This window comes from Carcharhinus amblyrhynchos, chromosome 9 (genome assembly GCF_965287045.1).
Source record: "Carcharhinus amblyrhynchos chromosome 9, sCarAmb.v2.hapA, whole genome shotgun sequence".
Classification (NCBI taxonomy): Eukaryota; Metazoa; Chordata; class Chondrichthyes; order Carcharhiniformes; family Carcharhinidae; genus Carcharhinus; species Carcharhinus amblyrhynchos.
Window position 1 is genome coordinate 58114014 of NC_137332.1, and position 23188 is coordinate 58137201.

Consider the following 23188-nt stretch of genomic DNA (forward strand, 5'->3'; position numbering starts at 1 on the left):
TCCAGAGGTATGCAGTTTTGAGGGTTGAGGTTTTCAACAACAGTTGAATTTGAGTAGGGGCACATGTCGGGCAATGTTACAGTGGTGGAAATAGATGGGCTTAATAATCATGTCTGAATGTTCATTTTGGGGTCAAGTATGACATCAAGAATGCTGACAGTCTGGTTCAGCCTCAGATAGTTGCTAGGCTGAGAGATGGAGTCAGTGGTTGTGAAATTTGAAGCAGTGTCCAAAGGCTTCTCAACTTAAGTCTTCTCAATGTTTAATTGGAAAGACTTCATGTTTATCTAGTATTGAATGTCAGACCAGTAATTTGACAACTTGGAGACAGCATAGGAGTCAAGTAATGTGGTGGGGAAGTAGAGCTGAGGGGATAAAACGATAAGGGCAGCATGTAGAGGAGAAATAGGGGAGCAGGCATAGACCCTTAAAGGACAAATTTAATACTGAGTGAGAAACTTTCCTCATCTTCAGTTGCCAGTCAATGATACTTAGCTGATTTCAGCCAGGATAATAGTAACTCCAGCCAATATAGTTGATCTTGTTCTGAAATGGCCTTTCTTATCTCTCGAGTCTAGATCTGGTTCTTGGTTACTGAACATACTGTATGTGTACTCTTGCACTTGGTTAATTATTGTTTATTAGTACTACTTCTAAACAAATTACAGAGTAAGCGTGTGGCTCCTGGCATAGTGTTCCAACCTCTCTCTCTCCTGTCTCTATCTCGCTCTCCCTGTCTCTATCTCGTGCTGTCTGTCTCACAAGTAGCAAGCTTATCACATGACTAGCTGATATCAGTGATACATCATCATCTTTGTCATACATTAGTATATTCCACCTAACCCTTTATACCACACCTCTGCCCAAGTATGCCGTCCAATTTTCCATGATATATGAAATTATGGACGCAATCGTTCCACCCTGCTGCTGATCGATTTGTGTAGTGGACCAGGAAATTGGAGTGGGAGGCTAAAAATGCGAATCACATCCGGCATCTGGCTGTTTGCAATCCTCCCAGGCCTTTCTTGCCATCATAATTAGCCTCACACCCAAGAAAGGTGCAAGACTGATTTAAATATGTATAAAGTAATTTTAATTTTATTAGTGAACCTAGGACCTAATGGTCCAGGCTCATTTAGCTTTCTGACCTTGCAGGTGGAGGTCCTCACACAGATGATGTCCAGCAAAGGGGATCTGACACCATGGTTTCACTGGTGGGACTGGACACCATTTAAACTTCCAAGGGGGAGGCGGTAGGAGCAGGAGCATTGATCTTCTCATAAACAAGATGTGCAGAAGCAAAAACCACCTCGCTGCATCTTAGTACTAAAATAATTTTCCTTAATGGTATTGATGTAATGGTAAAAGTGTACCAGCAATGGTAACAAGTTGTGTTTATACTGCACTTTTTAACATAATAAAATTTCCCAAAGCACTTCACAGGGACATTGTGAAGCAAAATTTGAGAAATTGAGAGGCTGGAGACTGTTTTTCAAGGTTGGGGGTGTGGGGAATGAAAGGGGGTACTGCCAGCCTCTCTGGCACAATTAGGCTTTGCCCCCTCACTGGAGCAAAATCCTCCAAAAAATTGACAATGTGTGGGAAAACTGCATAGGGTGGCTCACTGGGATAAACGGAGTGAAATGCTTAGATTTTCAAACTTGTAACACTTTGAATTTTTTTTAGGAAGATCAGTCTCTGTATTTTTAACTATTTAAGTTACATTTCTACAACTCCTGTTTGCAACCACTGATTCTACCCAATTCCAACTTCTACACTTTCCCACCCTCCTAAGTCACAGTTGAGAGATTCAATCTCTGCTGTATTTTGGTCCTTGGAGCGACCTTCTTTGATTTGGAGAATGTCACTATTATCATTAGAATGGGGCAGCAATTTGGTGGCTTTGTTGTATTAGTTTCAGGATAGCTCAACTGCAAGGACAATGAGGTGAGGACTTTACAACACAAGATTGACCCAAGTGAGAAGATTGAAGATCATTGACTTTTGGACTCTTTGGTACTAGAGATGAAGAACTCAGGACTCTGAGAAAGTTGTTATTCCCTGAGAGCTTCTTTCTTAGCCAGTCCCTCAGGTCTGAGGATGACTTTCTTCCAAACTAAAAATGAGTTCTCAGTTGACTGAGGAGTCCAACGTATTACCTACAGTCTCTATCACTGGTGGATTGGACGGTGGTTGAAGGAGTGGGTAGGTGGGCTGCCCAGGTTGTTAAGTGTTCGTTTTGCAATTGGTTTCGGCTTGCTATTGGCCATGAAACTCAAGTGTTCAGCTCATTCCTGGGTGCTTTTCTTGTACTTTAGGTGACCTTAGGCTAGGGTTCCTAGGTGGAGATGTTGCATTTTTTCAAGAGGGCTTTGAGGGTGTCCTTTAAGAATTTCCTCTGTCTTCCTGGGGCTCACTTATCGAATCTGAGTAGAACACTTATTTCGGGAGTCTCGTGTCAGACATGTGAATGATGTGGCCCACCAGTGGAGTTAATCAAGCGTAGTTGTTGCTTGATGCTGGGGATGTTGGCCTGAGCGAGAACACTGACATTGGTGCATCTATCTTGCCGATGGGTTTGCAGGATGTTATGGAGGCAGCATTGAAGGTATTTATCCAAGGGTCTGAGGCACCTGCTGTATAAAGAGCACATATTTGAGCCGTATAGAAGGGCAGGTATCATTATTGCTCTGTGGACCATGAGCTTGGTGTTGGGTCTGAGGTCCTGGTTTTTAGACACACTCTTTTCCCCTGGTGACTGAAGGATGCATTAGCACATTGAAGTTGAACCTCGTCGTCAATGTTTACCCTTTCTGCAGCCACCTTCTTCTTTAATAGTTCTATTCGTCCTCTGAAACACTTTTGATGAAAGTTCAACCAGCTTTTGCAACTTGAATTCACCTCTCTATTGAGAGGTGCAGGCTGCCTTTAGGAAGTGCAGGCCAACTGTGATTCGTGTTTTTGTGATACTTGCACTTGGGTCTCCTGCTAAGCTTGTAGCCAGTTAGCAGCACGTTCAAAACTGGCTGCAAGCCACAATCATTTAAATAAGCAGCCAGGAAGAGGTTTATGTGTAACATGCATAGTCTTGACTAGACACATGGTAATTGTACATCATGGATCCTGCACCCATTATCAGGTCGTCTTGGAATTTGGATTGAGTGAGCTTGGTCATTTTTATTTGCCCTGTCTCTGCAATAATTTTAGTTTTAATTATCCTGTACCAATCTCTTGATTCTGAAAAGATGATAAATTCTGAAAGAGGATACATTTTTAAATTTATCAACTGTTAATTACAGAAATGCCTTTTAATTAGGTTTTCTAACCATTACTTTTCACTGGCCATTTTAATAAAATAAAGCAAGCCTGTATGATTATCACATTTTCATTCTTCTAACAGAGGCTCACTTTTTACAAACAAAAGCTAAAATTTAATATTGTTACAAGATAAATATTAACTTTTTCCTTGTAGTCAGAAGTTAATTAAGATTTTCTGAGGGGTCTGTTGTTTTTATTTATGGCTGCTAATGGACATTTTGAAGCTGCACAGCAATTCAATGTCTCAGGTTGGAACTACTCCTTTGGTAAGTATCAATGTTATCTAATTTTTTTTGATAAATAGCTTGCTGTTATCTTTGATCATTGTGTGTAGTGAAATATCTTTCACTGAAGAAGTTTTCTTGGCATTTTAATTATGCTTGAACTATTACTGTAGTTAGCAATATTGATATGTTTCCATTAGACTTCCCAAGCCCCATTGTGAATTATGCATCCTTTAGATAGATTGGTTGGCTAATGGGCAACAGCAATGGCATTGGTGGGAGGTGAACACAGAGGGCAGCAGGTCATGCCCAATGGAACGATTGCCATTTTCTCAGGGTGTTGCCTCAGCAATTTATACCTTAGCTGGGAGACAGATTAGTGGGCTTATGTTAGTCCTTGCGAACCCCTTTGACCACTAGAATCCGCAGCCATAATGGCAATAATATAAACTTGCACGACAGAAACCTGACTAGTGGAAGTCTGAGCTTCCACTGAGCAACACCTGGATATTATGCAACTTCTGCTTATCCTACAATAAAAGCTGAAACAGCAGTAATTGGACACTGCATGATGGTTGGGTTCACGATTATGTCAGTGGTATTGATGACTACTTCCATGCTGACGCGGATGAGCCCCAAACTCTGCACAAAGCCTTATGCCGGATTGGTGCTGCACTTCACCTTTGACCACAGGCATTCTGTGGGCCTGCCAATGCATCAAGCATTTCATTATGCATACTCATTAACCTTTTCCACTCATCTAGTCCTCTACGATAGAACTCATGTAGAACCTCCTTCTGGTGATCTGACACCTATGCAACCCCTGCCCTTTACTGCAAACTACTCACGATCAGCATCCCAACATGAGCACTTAGCATTTCCATAATCCTTATAATCCAATATTAAACTGGTGTTTGCAAGTGTGTTGGTGTTTCTTCTTCAATATTTTGTTGTCTGTTACCCTTCTTTCACTGCCTTAATAAATGATAGTTTTAGATCTTTGAAAGAGTGGTACAAAGGTACGGTTGTGGTGGGGTGGTAGAATGAGGGAAAACAAAAGATGCACGCTAACATCAAAAATCAACATGGTTTCAGGTGTAGCATTGACCACAGTGTCAGCAATGGCTGCTCCAATGATGGCAAGTTTGAATTAAGTCTTGTGTATTTAATTCTTGTGTTGCAACTGTAACTACTCTAATTCTAAACTATATTAATAGCATGCTTTAACAGAGTTCATCTATCTCATCTTCCCAGGGTTTGAGGTGGTGTTGAGGTCTTGTACCTTCCATACCAGAGGATGTAGAATCTAGAGGTAGTTCATCTTGGTGATGGGTGATTGGTTGTCAGTGGAAGCAAGTATGGCTTCATGCATTTTTTTGATTGGTGCATGTTGCACCATGCCTTGTCGGTCAGATTGCTGCAGCGGTGGTTTCACACTGAGAATGATGGTCGTGTTTTTGTATGTGGACAAAAGTAATATCTGTCCAGCTGTCAATTGTGTCCCTTTTTTTCTGCCTTTTCCAATATCTGGAAGCTTTCTGGTGTTATGGGGAACTGTCCAGTGGAAGGACTGTAGAGGTAGCTCACCTTTTGTTGATAGCAGCTCAACACAAAAGCTACCTGGATCGAGTAAACTATGTGGTTTTGTCATATGGCTGGTATCTGCTTCACTTGCCATTCCCCGTTCTTGATATTCTTTGTACACTTCTTTGGGAGCGCAAGATTGTTTTAAGGTTCCTTCCAGATGTGCAACTGTTTCTTTCAATGCTGCAGTCTTATTCTTGTACCTCTCAGCTTCCTGGAATGCTGAACATTCCTGAGTCCTGTGTGAACTGGATCATTAGTTCATTCAGGGTGGCAGTTATATCCTGTTTCATAATGTTTCCAAGGGACAAACTCAGACATGAGGGATCCTTGTGTTGTGTGAAGGTCGCAACAGGTTTTATTTTTCACTGTGAAGCTCACGTACTTTGTTTTCAGACTTGTAATTTAGTAGTCTCATAGAGTTTGTTCTGCCATTCTGTAGTCAAGCTGTTCTATATTTCTTCATGTTGCTGAAGGACATTGAGCTGTGCTTGAATCTGTTCTTGAAGGACAAATAACTTATCTTTCAATTGTTTATTTTCACTTTCAGCTCTTATGTGCTGAAGCTGTGCATATCTGAGTACCTATATCTATAATGTCTGAGTCTTCCGACAGGCATAAATCAGCTGGGGTTCTGGCTAGTGGTGTTTCTAGCTTTTCATTGGCTTTCTGGTTATCTTTTATCACTCTTGAAGCTCTGTTCATGCTGCAGCTGAGAATTAAAATATTAGTGAAAGGTTGTTAATATTTTATTCAAGGACTCGTTGATGGACTGCATTAGGAAAACATTGTCTGGAACTTTATAAACCATTGCTTTCACCATGTAGGCTGCTGGCTGCTATCTCTGCTTCGTTAAAGCTGTTTCCACAGAGATTCAGTGGTGATTCTAGCTTGAGCTTAATTTCTGCCTTTGTTTCCACTGCCAGAATCCTGTGTCTCTGAAGCTCTTCAGATGAGTTTTCTTAGCTTCTTGATTGAGGTTGTTTCAGAGCAGAAATTCGTTGCTGGTATCCTTTTCTTGATTTCTTCAGTCTTTTTACAGAGGATGTGGATTTTGATCCTCCGATGTCCCTATGTTTTGGTGCATTGTTGCTATCCATGGTATATACTGCTTAGACATTACTAAGAATGTTTTATTAACTACATACATATGTGTCAGATACAGGTATGGAAAGGATCCCAGGGCATGGAGTTGCATGTTGTTCCCTAATTCTACGCAGCTTTGATATCTTGGTCATGTTCTTCCTTACATCACTAGTGGGCGGTATTGTACTGTGGGGCACCAAGGCTAGATTGGCCACATACACTGGGAAGCCCTTATGTATTGTTGGGACCACTGTAATCCCACGTGTAACGCATGGGCAACAGACAGTCCGATCCCCCCTAATAATTACGCAAGGAGCAAGGCCCACCCTTTTGGGAAAGGTCAGACTCCAGAAAATCTGCCTAGACTGGCAACGGATCTTTAAAATGGGTAATGGCAGTTTAAACAAAGTCATTGGGAAATATCCCAAAGAGCTCCAAGAAGGTCTTGGGAAGATTAAAGGCACTAGGGCCAAGATCTACTTGGATCCAGAGGCTCAACCCAAATACATCAAGCATGGCCAGACCTCTGTGCCCTACATTGCAAAGTAGGGGCTGAATTGGAACATCTAAATGGAACTTGGCATTATATACCCAGTATAATTTCCTGAATGGGCTGTACCCGTTGTCAGTTTTAAAACCTGACAATTTGGTCTATTTCTGTGGGGATTATAAATTGATGGCCAACAGAGCCTCTTGTTTGGACAGAGACCTATGCCACGCAAAGCTGGCTAAGTGTCACATATTTTCCAAATTAGACAAATTAGAATTGGAGCTTGAGGTGTCATCCAGGAAGTATGTTAGCATAAATACTTACAAAGGACTCTGAGTATACCCATTAACTCTTTAGGGTGTCTTTGGCTTGTGCCATTTTTCAAAGGGTGTTGGAGAACATGGATGACATTTTAACCTCAGGAGTTACTACATTTGAACATTGAGTGTTTGGTGGAGGTCTTACAGCTTTTTCAGACGCTGGCATTCAATTATAAGGAGAGTATGTGTTCCAGACCAATGAGGTAATGTACCTTGGGTACAGAGTTGACAAGGATGGATTCCATGCTGTTGAAGAGAAATTGAAGACCATAAAAGGAGCTCCAACTCCAAGGAATACAGCTGAGTTGGTGTCTTTCCTAGGTCTCATAAATTACTGTGAAAAATTCATACTGAACTTGGCTACCCAGCTGGCACCCCTCGCATGCTATTAAAAGAATCAGAAATGGTCATGACAAATGCCACAAGAGAAAGCCTTTGCAAACATCAAACAACAATTGCTGTCAACAAATATACTAGTCCATTAAGGATCCCTGAGGCAATGGATTGAAGAGATATTATCGCATCACGAACCCTGGTGAATGCAAACAGGAAGCATGTCCAGATCAAAAAAGGTTTGGCCGTGGTGTGCAAGGTGAGAAAATTCCACCAGTTAATCTGTAGTCAGCATTCATCATAGTGATTGATCACAAACTTCTGTTCAGCCTCGTCAAGAAAGACAAATTATTCCTCTTGTCATATCTGCCCAGATCCAAAGCTGGTTACTGTTATTAGATGCCTATGAATAAACCTTAGAACATTGCCCATGGTGACATATGGCGAACATGGATGTCTTGATTTGGTTGCCGCTGCCCACCACCCTATCTCCTCCTCTGAAGATTGATGAAGACATTATGACTCCGAACTTCATGGACACTTCGCCAGTAACTGCCAAGCAAATCCAGGCATAGACTGCAAAGGACCCACATTGGTGAAACTACGTCAAATCATCTTAAATGGTGGACTACAAGGGCATCGTCCAGAGGATTTTGAAACCTTATCTAAATATCAGGAGTTTAGCATAGATGATGGCATCATTTTGTGGGGAGTCTGGGGGTTGTCCCACATCCAGATCAGTGACCAATACTTCTAGAGTTGCACAGTGGCCACCCAGGAACTATGTCTGGTGGCCTGGCATAGACAGTGATATCAAAAACCTGGTCAGGTGGTGCAAGACTTGCCAGGAATACTAGAAGATCTCACCAGCAGTCTTGTTGCACCCTTGGAAATGGCTGGGGAAACCCTGGGTGTGAGTATATGTAGACTCCCTCCCCACATTGTACTCCACACTACCATTGTTGGTTTTTCAGCAACTCTCCCTCTTCCTTCAGTGCTTCTGTTTCTTATCAGACACCTTCTCCCTCTCCTCAGTTCAACCTGACACTCCTATCCACCTACATCTAGTACACAATAAAGCACTTCTTTCTCATCAACTTTCCCACCTTCCTGATCCAAACTGGATCTCTCTTTTCCTTGGCTGTAGCAGTTTCTTTCCTTTTCAAATCCTTTAATTGAAGCTGGCATTCTTCTATCCTCCTCCCATCTTTCCATTCCTTCCTCTTATTTACATTGTTGCTAATTTCTCCTCTCTAACTTCCTTGAGTTCCTTCCACTCCAAGTCTGTTATCCTGCTGCTACAAATCAAACCAAATCTCCCTGTTATTACCACTGAATGATGATGATTATTATGATCCTGGTGCCTGTGTACTTTAAGCATGGTTGAATATTTTCACAAGAATTCCTGTGTATATATTGTGCTATGGAAGGAATAGATTAAATTCAGCACATATAATACCCATTTTTGACAATATTGGAAGAAAATATTGCTTTCTAGTGATAAAACAGTATAAAATCGATATTATGGAACATGACGAAAGCTTAGCTGGAACTTAAGTTTCTTCTCTTATTTTCTTAATTCTAGTCTGCAACTCAGAGATGTGATTCAAAAGATGCAGGAGTGGTTGTTGGCACTCTTTAAGATGATAATCCACATGGACACCAAGCTCTCAAAGCAGGTAAGCCACAGGACTATACTCATTTAATGAAGAAATGCTGCAGAGGGACCTTATCATTGAGGAGATTGGCTACAGAGTTGTCTACAGTGTGAAGAATCTGGTTATAGGAAAAGGGAGTCTGCAGATTCTGACTGGAAGCAAGAAGACTGATTTCAGTGTCAAGTTTGGATGCATAATGTTTACAACATAGCAACAGACCATTTGGACACATAGGTCCATTTGGTGGTGCTGTTCCAAGTGAACTTCCTCCTACCCTTCATTAGCATATCCAACTATTCCTTTTTCTTTTGTGACTATCTAGCCTCTTCTGAAATGCACCCATACTAATTGCCTCAACTATTCATAATTTTTGATTTGATTTATTATTGTCACATATATTGGTATACAGTGAAAAGTATTGTTTCTTGCATGCTATGCAGACAAAGCATACCGTTCATAGAGAAGGAAATGAGAGTGCAGAATGTGATGTTACAGTCACTGCTTGGGTGTAGAAAAAGATCAATTTAATATAAGGAAGGTCTATTCAAAAGTCTGATGGCAGCAGGGAAGAAGCTGTTCTTGAGTCACAGGTGTGAAGGTGACTTCAGCATTCTAACTATTATCAGATTACATATGTTTCTCCCAAATTCCCAATTTAATTTATTAATGACTTGTGGTCCAGTTCTGGTCTCTCTCCCAAGTAGAAATATCTCTACTTCTATCCTATTAGACCCTTTCATAACCTTAAACAACTCTATTAGACCTAGAGAAAAAAAATCAGCTAGTTCAAATTCTCCTGGTCAGAATAACTTTTCAGTTTTGATGTCATTTTAGTAATTTTTTTCACCTTGATCAATGCTTCAACATTTAAAATATGGAGACAACATCTGTCCACAGGACGCCAAATGTGGTCCAACGGAGGTTCTACGCAAGTTTGACATGGATTCTTTGCTTTTCAATCATATTCATCTAGGAATGAAATTCAGTTGTCATAAGGCCTTTCATCGAGACTTTTACTGTATTGTGAATCTTCAGATACCTTTGCTTTAGTTCATTTGTGTGTGTCACAAGTAGGCTTACATTAACATTGTAATGAAATTACTGTGACACTTAAGGCAGAGTTTTAACGTGCAAGATTGGATATGTTTGAGAGGTAAGGGGGTTGGGCCCAATGTTGGAAGGAGTTGATTAAATTTTCCAAAAATGGTGACATATAAGAGATCTGACATGTTTCTGCTTACTTTTGTCTTTGGCTGCATTTGGCATGTTCAGGAAACATTCATAGGGGATGTCGAATCTATCATTTGAAAATGTAAGGAGGCAACTAATTCTGAATTTAATCCAGCATTTTGGCTTAACAGACAGCACATGATGAGTCTCTGAAACTGTGTGAATCTTGCCAGGGTCAACAAGGCAAGTGCACAATGGTGACTGATTACTCTGAAATTGACAGGCTGGAAACCTTTAAAGACTGAAAGAGCACAACTGCTTTCTTGTCTAGGTGAGAGGGATGGCATTTCTGCCATCTTAAACTTTACTCACCTTCATCTGCACTTCCTACTGCCAACTTCAGTGCGATGTGGGAGCAACTTATGCAGCTATATCTTGGAATTTTGACCTGCAACGGGAGCAACACTGGAGGCCACAACAGCTGACTTTTCCTCAGCCACATGCTGTTTCATAAGAGGATGGATCACAGAGATCTGGCTCAAATGAAGTGATGCTCCAAACACAGGATATATAGGCAAAGGATCCGCTTTGTCAACATGACTGAGCAACAATGCCTCAGGAAAATCAGAGTTTGGTGGCAGGTCAATGCTGTCATCTGCAGCCTCCGGGAACAAGACTTCCTTTCTAGTGGACCATGTAACATGCATTGGCAGTGAATGTCAAGGTCACTACAACCTTGAATTTCTTTGCCCCTTGTTCTTTCCAGGTATCTGTTGATGGCATCTGCAGAATTTCACAATCCTTCACAATCTACTGCACACAAATTCATTTCTCATTTGATTGATGCTATGTTTGTTACTTACGTCCACTTTGCTACTGACAAGGCTAGTCAGAACCAGAGGGCTCTTTGGGTTTCTGCAGTGGCTGGTTTCTAATAGATCTTTACGATCAAGGCACCCTTGGATTACTCAGCAGTCTATGCTAATTGGAAGGGATTCAATTCTCCCATTCTGTCAGTGTTCAGTTAGGATGTGATCATCAGAGGGTGTTCATGCATGTCTGTGCAAGAAGTGCTGGAAGCTGTCGTTGATTCTTTCATTCTCTGACAGTCTCATCTCCAAGGAGAGTGAGCAGCAGATTCCTTGGAGACAGGAGCTACCATCTGAGGACATAGCTTTTGGTAACAGTGAGGATTCCTACCACTGCTGCTGAGGAAAGATACAACTGGAGGCACATTAGCATGACAACGTTCATTGGACAGGCCGTTGGTTTGTTGAAGATGCAGTTCAGGTGTTTGAACAGATTTACAGGCACTCTTAAGCAAGATTCCGGAATGGTAGTTGTCTACTGTGCCTTGTGCAATATTGCGCTGCAGAGAAAACTGGTGCTCCAGGAAGTGAAAAGTGAGAACTTCTCTGATGAGGAGGAGAAAGAACAGGTTGAATTGGAGCCTGATTCGGCTAGGTTACATGCAGCCACTCATCCAGCTGTCAGAAAAGCCCATGACAGACTCATTCATTTATAGTTCAAATAGCCTGCATTTCAGCCTTATGGCACAAAATGCTGAATTCACTGACCCACAATGCAACTCAGATTATTCCGCAATTAACAGTCCCTCTGCCTTATTTGTATCCTTTGCTGATCTTCCATTCTGATCATACTGATATTGTAAAGGCTAGTGTCCACTTGAAAGGCAGGAGGCAACAATAGAGATGACTGCACGATGGTTTCTTGAATTAGAAGTGCATGATCAATTTATATTTTCAATTAAAAATGTATTATTGTTATAATCATCCCAATAAATCCCATGTGTAATTAAAGTCTTTATTTTTCAATACTTCTTTGGTGTGGTCCCTCTATTTCTCAGTAGAGCTAAAGGCAGGCTGCTGTTATTCCTGATGGGCATCAATGATGCTACTGTACCTTTAAGAAATATATTTTAATCATGTTGTCTGCAGTTATAAGCAGACGCCGAGCTGTTTGTCCTTTTATTGTTGCTAGAGCCATGTGATTGGCTTTTTGTTTATTTTTAATTTGGGTCTAATGCAATCTCCTGGCATTTTACAAGTTTACGACCCTTTAGGATTGTTGGGGGAAGAATGATTGACTGGTCATGTGGAAAAAGTTCTTTACTTTCAGTTTTTGCTGCTGGCTAGTTAGAAGCTGTTGAATTCCAGATTGAAAGCAGTATTTCTGTGTCCCTCCTCGGTATTAGAAATCCTGTTGTCTAATTAGAAGCAGTCTTTCTTGCCTTTCTGGTGTAAAGATTTTGCTGTCGGTGATTTACTAGCTTGAGGCAAGTAGTAGCTCTATCTCTACCTCAACGTGGTAGAGGTAGAGCTACAGGGTGGGGAAGCCAGTTTCAGTTCTCCATCCAAAGGACTAATTCCCAGCAGTTGTTGCAGAGCTGCAAATTCTGTGCTATTTTCTGTGCTAACTTGAGAACGGGGATGTATTTTGATAACAATGTTTTGCTGAAGAACAGTACATTGAGCTGTTAAATTTTATATATCATTGTTGCTTTTTTTCTTGTTTGTAATTGGTAAAAATTCTTGCTAAGTTTGTTTTTGTGTTAACTGTATTTTTAAATTTTGTTTGATAAATGTTTCCTTGTGGGACACTTGAATCATACTTGGAGTGAAACATCTTATGCTTACCTGTGCCAAAATTCAAAGTGCAAAACTTATGGTTTAGGCTGACTTCATAAAACACCTTGGAGTTTCTGACCTGGATAATAACACATTTTAGCTGTCTGAATTGGGGTATCCGATAGGTTTTGGGGCCCCCAAAAACCCCATCAAGGACAACCCTACCTGCACCAGTGCAAGGCAGGAAAGCAGCATTCTGGACTTTGACTGTGGTTTGAGGGCAAGGTGTGAAAAGTAGAAGCACAATGAACAGAGCTCTGACTCGAGTGACCAATCTCCTGACACAAGCAACAACCTTCTGATGAAACCCAGCCTAACCCTTACCGATAAGGGCAAGGTATGAGAAGTAGAAGCACAATGAATAGAGCTCCGACTCGAGTGACAATCTCCTGATACAACCAACAGCTTTCTGATGCAACCCAACCTAGCTTTACCTAGGTCCCAACTGGAACCTTCAACCCTGGTGTCCAGACTCATTCCCTCTGATGTTCGGACCCTCCACCCAGCCCCCAGAGTCCTGATACTCCCCTGCAAATGTCAGAACCTACCCATTCCTACATACCATTCAATTATCTTAGAACTTACCTCTGCCCTTTCAATGGAATCTTTAAACTCGCCTGCTTTTAAATCAGCTAGTGCTGGACCATGTCCTCCCTTGCTCCTTTTGCACTCTGTTGCTGGAGCCAGGGCAATTTGCTTCTTGAGTCTCACCTGACCTGAGTCAATCTGGGTGATGTAGGTGCTTTCCATTAGCAGATAATTGGAAATTTACCAATGATTAGCACTCTGAGGAAGTTATGGGTCTTTTAGTGTGAAATGTACACAATTATGGAATTTGAACCAGAAAATATTGCTAACACTCACACTGCTCCATAATAAAAATATAGTTTGACTTGTGCAATCACTATAAATCAAGTAAGGGCCTGGGAGAGCTTTCATGCATGTGATGTTGTGGGATGCATTATCAGAGATTTTGATTAGTCATTATTATCCTATCAACATTTATGAAAGGCTAGATTGGCTGTTGAAGGAAAGGGAAATAAGGAATTAAGGAAACTTGCTAAAGGATTATAACTACTGTTCGCATGAAGGATAAGCACCAATATGACTGGTTTGACCAAATTTTTGAAAAGAGCAAGGGATATGATTAAGTGGACGGCCGTTTCAGAGACCCAGCATAGATAGGATGGGTTAATTGGCTTCCTTTTGTGTTCTAACATTTTTTAATATATCCTTTGTTGCTATAAATTAATAGCCTCGATAAGATAGGTATTTTCTGGAAGCGTAGTATTTACTTTCTGCCATGCAGTTTCTGTTGTACCTTAGTTTTTATTCTTATTTGATTGTATTAAAATAAAATGGAAGTAACTTAAAACAGCACAATTACATGCCATCTTAATTTAAATGCAAATTGGTGGTGGTGATGTGAAAATAGCCCCATAGGATATCCATGAAAGACACTTAGAAGTCTGAGCTGCTCACAAACATCACTGTTTATTAGACAGAGCGTAATAAATTATCAAGGCCAGAGATTTACTGTGAGTGAATATGTCAAATTCAATGACCTCTGAAGCTCTGAGAGAGATTCTCCAATGCATCTTTGATATATTGCCTAAATCTGACCCTAGGATCTTGGTGGTTATGACCCATTACATCATGTTCTGGGTCTTTTGTACTTAAAAAATTGAATTATATGAGTGTGTTATTTTCATTTGAAAACATTAAATGGCTTGACTGCCCAGGTACTCTGGCTTATATGTTTTATGCTCCTGCCTCTTTTTTTCTGGTTACAATTTAAATCAACAAAATGTAACAAAAGGGTGACAAAATTATTATGGAAAAGCATGATGGAAAAAGAGTGACAAGCAATTGATAAAGTAAACACCAGACTTGGAGGAAATGCTAAATCTTTTTTGTTTTTATTCCAATTCAATCAAATCAAGTCCAATTCAGAGTCTCAACAAGTTGAGACATTCCTGATTCAAGTTGACAAGACAGGGCTCTCACCTCCTGGCTTGGGCTTGATCTACATGATCCAAGCTGATTGGAGTAGGCATAACACCTCCTCCAGGGCTTGATCTCATTTGCATCTTAGCCAAAAGGCCGACATGCCACTTTTAAGAGTCGCTTCAAATGAAGATAAAATGTAACCAAAAGACTTCAACCAAGCACAGCATATCGATACTACACTTGACCTTAGCCAAAAGACTGAGAAGTGATGCCAGGAAGCGAGAATGCTAAATCTTTGATATATTTATCCAGTTGAACCATATGCTTCTATTTCTTTATCATCCAGATTCTCATTGTTCAAGGTGCAATGACCCACTTGTTAGTAGACCTATTACTCCAAATGGTGCACGATCCAATTGCTAACTTGAGAAAAAAACACTTCACACACCTATCGCATCCAGATACACCTGAAAAACTGGAGGAGAAAGCTCTAATGGTGGCTAGTCAGCTGAATATCTTGTCAACGCAAATGTATGGGTAAGATCAAAGTTTGCACTGAATTATAGAATCTTTCATCATTCAAAAATAATGAGGTTGTGTCTTAAAATTAGACTTTACCGTGCAGACAAATATTTTGGAAAGAAAAAATGAGTATTGCATTTTCCATGACTCAGAAGTTCTCAAAGAATCTACAGCCAATAAGGTACTTTTGGTGTTTAGTTATAGTTATATTGCAGGAAACCTGGGTCACTTTGCACACAATAAAGTCTTACAAACCAATTAAGTGAATGATCAGATCAACTGTTTTACGTTTGATTGAGGGATAAATATTGGCCAGGACAACAGGAGAATTCCTCAGCTCACTTTTGAATAGCCGCTTGTGTTCTTTTACATCAACCTTAAAGGCCAGATGGAACCACAGTTTGCCATTACTTTTGAAAGATGGCACCTTTGTCAGCAGTCCCTCAGTATCACACTGGAGTTTCAGTGTGCTCTTGGGTATCTGGAATGGGGCTAACATTAAATTTAAATAAAAGCAAAATACTGCAGATGCTGCAGTTCTAGAAATAAAAACAAAGTGCTGGAATAATTCAGCAACTGTGCAGGAAGAAACAGAGTAAATGCTTTGAGTCCAGATGCTGCAGATACAACAAATCTTGGTTCTGATTTTAACTTTCCAAACTGTCAGGTCCACAACTTTAAATTTTTTTTTCTGTGCATGCGCAGTTGAAGGTGCCAGTCAGAGCTGCAGGGCTCTGTGCACATTGAGCCTTACCCACAGGCTTCTGCAGTGTGATTTGGAATCATTGATGTTTTTGCAGGCAGTGTGTGTATGGGGTCTAAAAGTCGGATCGGAAACACTCCCAGTTTCAAGTCCACCCAGTATTTAGAATCAAAATGGTAAAACAGGGCCCAGAGTTAATGTTCCATGTTGTTAGTGCATTCATGTGACTAGATGGGTCTCCATATGGGGAAGAATTGGCCAGGTGGATGCAAGAATGTTTGTGCCCCAGTTTTTGTATAGAATGAGAGTTCTTCACTAGTGTCATCGGTTCTAACTGGTACCACCTATCCATGTGGATCCATCCCTGAAGTTGTGCAAGTGTCTGCAATGTATATAGTGTTGGAAGTGTCAAATGTTATGTGTGTCAAGACTGCTTTCAGGAAACTGGGTACACATCTCAAAGGTGTCCTTTCAGTGGATGCAAGCTACTTGGACGATGATTGGATAAAACCCCTTCCTGTTAATGAAAGGCCACAGGCTGCTGTAATGAAACTTAGATTGCCATATGGCTGCAGCTGAACATTGGAGTTTATTTATCTAGATGATACAAATCCCTGATGCCAAGCAATTGTCTCTATTTGCTAAGCTTAAGGTGATTAGTTCACCACTCAGTTTGTAGCGGGCACACTTCTTGCTAATGTGCAACATTGCCACTTCAAGGAAATTATGGGTCAATCAGCAGCAGATTGTCACTCCATAGCAACTTAGCTGTGCTTGAAATGGAAAGTACCTGTCATAGAAACATAGAAGTTAGGAGCAGAAGGAGGCCATTTGGCTCTTGGAGCCTGCTCCACCATTCATCACAATCGTGGCTGATTGTACAACTCAGTAGCTTTCTCCCCATAAGTTTGATCTCATTCATCCCAAGTGTTAGCCACCTCTTGAATGCATTCAGTGTTTTGGTATCAACTACTTCCTGTGGTAATGAATTCCACAGGCTCACCACTCTTTGGGTGAAGAAATGTTTCCTCATCTCCGTTCTAAATGGTCTACCCCATGACACCTGCTTCCATTGGGAACATCCTCCCTGCGTCTACTGTCTAGTCCTGTTAGAATTTTATAAGGCACTGAGGTTCTCCCTCATTCATCTGAACTCCAGCAAAAGTAATCCTAACCTAACGAATCTCTCCTCATACGTCATCCCCGGAATCATCCTGGCAAACCTTCACTGCACTCCCTTGAGAACAAGAATATCTTTGCTCAGAAAAGGAGACCAAAAGTGTACACAATGTTCTAGGTGTAGCCTCATCAAGGCCCTCTATAATTGCAACAACACGTCCCTACTCCTGTACTCAAAACCTCTTGCAATGAAGGCCAACACACCATTGGACACCCAGGTCCCGCTGCACATTCTCCTCTCCCAATTTACAGCCATTCAGTTAGTTATCTGCTTTCTTGTTTTTGCCTCCAAAGTGAATAACCTCACATTTATCCAAATTATACTGCTTATGCCATTGATTTGCCCACTCACCCAACCTGTCCAGATCATGCTGAAGGATCTCCTTGGTATCATCTGCAAACTTTGAGATGTTACGTTTTGTTTCCTCATTCAAATCATTAATATATATTGTTAATAGATGGGGTCCCAGCACCGATCCCTATGGCACCCTACTAATTACTGCCTGCCAATTTGTAAAGTGTCCATTAATTCCTACTCTTTATTTCTTCTCTGCCAACCAGTTTCCTATCCATCTCAATACACTTCCCCAGATCCCATATGCTTTCATATTGCACGATAATGTCTTATGCAGGACTTTGTCAAACACTTTCTGAAAATCCAAATATACCACACTGACTGACTCCTGCTTGTCAACTCTACTAGGTTACATCTTCAAAGGATTCCAACAGATTTATCAAGCATGATTTCCCCTTCATAAATCCATGCTGACTCTGTCTGATCCTGCCACTGCTTTCTAAATGCTCCATTATAAAGTCCTTGATAATGGTTTCGAGAATTTTCCCCACTGCCAGTGTTAGGTTTACTAGTCTATAATTCCCTGTTTTCTCTCTACCTTCCTTTTTGAGTATTGGAGTGACATTAGCTGCCCTCCAATCTATGGAATCCTGGAAAATGACCACCAATGCACCCATTATTTCTACAGCCACTTTTTTAAGTACTCTAGGAAGCAGATTATCAGGCTCTGGGAATTTATCCGCCTTCAATCCCATTAACTTTCCGAGCACCATTCCTCTACGAATATTGATCTCCCTCAGTTCTTCCCACTAACTCTTGCATTCTCCAACATTTCTGATATCTGATTTGTGTCCTCTTTTGCGAAGACAGAACCAAAGTATGTATTCAATTGGTCAGCCATTTCTTTGTCCCCTATTATACAACCCCCTGTTTCTGTCTGTAGGGGATCTACATTTATCACCACCACTCTTCACGTATCTATAGAAACTCTTAGGGCCGAAACAGGCACAAAAACATGGTAAAGTCATGTGTGAGGCCATTGAATGCGATCTGTGCCCGCGTCTATGCAGACAGCCACTTTATCGAAACCCGGGAATGGCCGGGATCAAATTTGCACCCGAAGCGGATGCAATGACGATTTAAATGCATTTCAATTGAATTAATGAACTGCCTGCCCAACTTTATCAGCATTTCCCACTTTACCACTACGTTCGCCGATCCAGAATTGTGCCGAAATGGACATGCTGAATAAAAGTCTGAATTGGGCACTGCAGCTGCTGAAGACGTGAGTCCAGAGCTTCCAACAGCTCTCTGACTCAGATAGTTGGTGGGGGGGTGGGAGATGGGCCAGTTCACTCTCTGGTTTGGGCAGGGTGAGAGGGAGGCCTGATTGTTGTCTGGTTGGGTTGGGTGGGGTGGGGGAGTTGAGAGGGAGGCTGGCCAGATCATTCTTTGGCGAGAAGGGGAGGGAGAAAGGAGGGCCGATCATTGGCACTCCTTCCCTCCTCTCAACCAATCATTGTCTGTCTGGTTGGCAGGGGCTGGGGGGTGGTAGGAGGGCCGATTGTTGTCTGGTTGCGGCAGGGGAGAACATAGAACACTACAGCACAAACAGCTCTTCGGCCCACAAGTTGCGCCGATCATATCCCTACCTACTAGGCCTATCTATAACCCTCAATCCCGTTAAATCCCACGTACTCATCCAGAAGTCTCTTAAAAGACCCCAGCAAGTTCATCTCCACCACCACCGACGGCAGCCGATTCCACTCGCTCACCACCCTCTGAGTGAAAAACTTATCCCTGACATCTCCTCTGTACCTACTCCCCAGCACCTTAAACCTGTGTCCTCTCATAGCGACCATTTCAGCCCTGGGAAATAGCTTCTGAGAATCCACGCTATCTATACCTCTCAACATCTTATAAACCTCTATCAGGTCACCCCTCATCCTTCATCTCTCCAGGGAGAAAAGACCTAGCTCCCTCAACCTATCCTCATGAGGCATGCCACCCAATCCAGGCAACATCCTTGTAAATCTCCTCTGCACTCTTTCAATAGCTTCCACATCCTTCATGTAGTGAGGCGACCAGAACTGCACACAGTACTCCAAGTGGGGTCTGACAAGGGTCTTATAAAGTTGCAGCATTATCTCCTGACTCCTAAACTCAATCCCTTGATTAATGAAGGCTAGTACACCATACGCCTTCTTGACCACATCCTCCACCTGCGAGGCTGGTTTAAGAGTCCTATGGACCCGGACCCCAAGGTCCTTCTGATCCCCTACACTGCTAAGAATCCTACACTTGATATTATACTCCTTCATCCCATTGGACCTGCCAAAATGGACCACTACACATTTATCTGTGTTGAAGTCCATCTGCCACTTCTCCGTCCAGTCTTGCATCCTATCTATGTCTTGCTGCAATTTCTGACATCCCTCCACGCTATCCAGAACACCACCAACCTCTGTGTTGTCGGCAAACTTACCAACCCATCCCTCCACTTCCTCATCCGGGTCATTTATGAAAATGACAAACAGCAAGGGTCCCAGAACAGACCCCTGGGGCACTGCACTGGTGATCGACCTCCATGCAGAAAAAGACCCATTCACAACCACTCTTTGCCTTCTGCAGGCAAGCCAGTTCTGGATCCACAAGGCAACAGCTCCTTGGATCCCATGCCCTCTCACTTTCTCAAAGTCTCGCATTGGGGACCTTATCAAACACCTTGCTGAGGTCCATATAAACCACATCCACTGCTCATTATACGTCAATGTGTTTAGTCACATTTTCAAAGAACTCAGCTAGGCTCGTAAGGCACGACCTGCCCTTGACAAAGCCATGCTGGCTACTTTTGATCATACTAAACTTCTCTAAATATTCATGAATCCTGTCTCTCAGTATCCTCTCCATCAACTTACCAATCACTGAGGTCAGACTCATCGGTTGGTAACTCCCTGGGCTATCCCCCCTTTCTTGAAAATAGGAACCACATCCGCAATCCTCCAATCCTCCAGAACCTCTCCCATCTCCATCGACGCAAAGGTCATCGCCAGAGGCTCTGCAATCTCTTCCCTCACCTCCCACAGTTACCTGGGGTACATCCCATCCGGTCCCAGCGACTTATCTATCTTGATGCAATTTAAAAGTTCCAACACATCCTCTTTCTTAAAGTCCACATACTCAATCTTTTCAGTCCGCCGCAAACCTGCAGTACAACCGCCTAAATCGTTTTCCATCGTGAATAGTGAGGGGGGAATGAGACCAGATCGTTCTCTGGGGGAGACGAAGAACAAAGAACAACACAGCATGGGAAACAGGCCCTTCGGCCCAACGAGCCCGCGCCGCCATTTTAACAATGCATTTTTCCTACACCTCCCTTGACCCGTGTCTGTGCTTACGGTACCCCCATTGGAAACCAGATTCAGAGGAGAATAATTTAGGGACAATTTGTTACACAATCAGCCTAAGAGCACATCTTTGGGGTGTGGGAGGAAACCAGAGCACCCAGAAGAAACCCACACAACCACAGGGAGAATGCGCAAACTCCCACAGACACTGGCCCAAATCCATGTATCAGCACAGCTAGCAGTGATAGTCACTGAGCTGTTGTGGTGCCCACCTGCTGGTCCAGTTTTAAGCATACACAAACGACGCGAAGTACTAGGCCACTCTCGAAACATCCAAGAGCAGCCCACGCACGACCCACCGTGTGCATGCCCCTCGTTAGACAACAAGGTGGACCGATGGTGGGAGGGGGGGTGGCGGTGAGGGAAGTGAGGCCAGATCATTCTTCTGGGGGGCGGGGGAGGCCAGGTATGGGAAGTGAGGCGAGATCATTCTCTGGGGGCTGGGAGGAGTAAGGCCAGATCATTCTCTGGGGGGTGGGAGGAGTGAGGCGAGATCATTCTCTGGGTAGGGGGAGTGAGGCCAGATTATTCTGTGGGAGGAGATGGGGAGGCCAGATTTTTCTCTGGGAGAGGGGGAGGAGGCAGGTAAGATTTATTTCAAGGCAGGGGGGTCTGCTACCACCCTGTGGGCGATCGGTGAGGGGGAAGGGGGTCATGATCAATCTAGGTAGTGGGAGGATGGGTGGATAAGGAGGACAGAGATGTTGTGGGGGTGATGTCTGTGGGGACCATTGCTCCTGCTTTTCACTCCCGGGCCGCTTTCTCTGCTTTCTGCGGCCCGGGAGCGATCTGACAGTGGCATGCATTTTCAAATTCTTTTCTAACTATGCGTGCGCAGTTCAGAGCTCCAACTGTTTTGGGCACGATAAGCTCTGCCCACGGTGTGATTCAGACACACAATTTTTTTCAGGCTGAGTGTGCATGGGGACCGCTGAAAGTAGATTTCCAAGTAGGATTTGAATTGCGCCCAGTTTCAGCACTTAGAATGAAAATGGTAAAATCAGGCCCTTGGTGTCAGTCTTTACGTTCCCTGCAAGCTTACTTTTGTTCTGTATTTTCCCCTTCTTAATCAATCCCTTGGTCCTTCTTTGCTGACTTCTAAACTGCTCCCAATCCTCAGACCTATTATTTTTCTGTCCTGGTATCCCCATGCCAACGCTACAAGTTAAGAAAGCCCATCAATGCCTCTACTCTCTCAGAAGGCAAGGGGAAATTTGGCATGTCAGCTATGACTTCCACCAATTTTTACAGATGCACCTTAGATCGCATTCTTTCTGTTTGTATCATAGCTTGACATACCTGCTGCTCTGTCCAAAACTGCAAGAAACTACAAAAGGTTGTGAACGTAGCCCAAACCATCCTCCCATCCATTGATTCTGTCTACACTTCCCGCTGCCTCGGCAAAGCAGCCAGCATAATTAAGGAACCCACGCACCCCGGACATTCTCTCTTCCACCTTCTTCCGTCAGGAAGAAGATACAAAAGTCTGAGGTCACATACCAATCAACTCAAGAACAGCTTCTTCCCTGCTACTATCAGACTTTTGAATGAACCTACCTTGCACTAAGTTGATCTTTCTCTACACCCTAGCTATGACTGTAACACTACATTCTCTTGTTTCCTTCTCTATGAATGGTATGCTTTATTTGTATAGCATGCAAGAAACAATACTTTTCACTGTATACTAATACATGTGACGATAATAAATCAAATCAAATCAAAATAATTAGTTTTCACATCTTTACCAGGGATTCCATTTAGTTCTTTTCCCTTTTCAATCTCTTAACTAACCAATGTACTCAATCGTGTATTTTGTTCAATCTGAAAAAAGACACAGGTTATACTCTGTTTGGAAGACTCCAAAGTCTTTCACTAAAATTGATTCAGTTGCACCACTGTGGAGAGAACTGGCGGAGTCCTAAAGCATATAGTTGCCAGAATGGGCAGAGAACCAACACAAGAATTCAGCGGGGCAGACAACCAATGTAAGGGAAAAACCCATTTCCCTTGTCTTCACCAATCAACTTGTCACGGATGCAACTACTGAGGATTGGTAGAAGTGACCACTAAATAGGGCTTATGACCTGTCTTCAGAATGAGTGCATCCAGCATTGTGTTGTGTCAAGCTTTCATCATGCTGAATGGGCTAGTTTGAGAACGGATGCAGCAGCTCTAAATTGACCATCCAGGAAGAACTGTGGGCTATCAGAGTTTGTGAACAATTTTACCACAATATATAATCTAATGCCTTGGCATATCTACTGTTATCATAAAGCCATCACCATTCCTTGATGTGTCTTT

At 42.4% G+C, this 23188-nt stretch overlaps 1 protein-coding gene across 1 annotated transcript in view; it reads left to right on the forward strand.

Annotated features, from left to right (window-relative positions):
• The window catches only part of axdnd1 (axonemal dynein light chain domain containing 1), a 179958-nt gene that overhangs the window by 111135 nt on the left and 45635 nt on the right, over positions 1–23188 (forward strand). Inside the window, exons 19-20 of the mRNA XM_080196753.1 lie at positions 8941–9034; positions 15128–15318. Coding sequence (XP_080052879.1) covers positions 8941–9034; positions 15128–15318 — 285 coding nt within the window. The remainder of the gene's footprint in view (positions 1–8940; positions 9035–15127; positions 15319–23188) is intronic.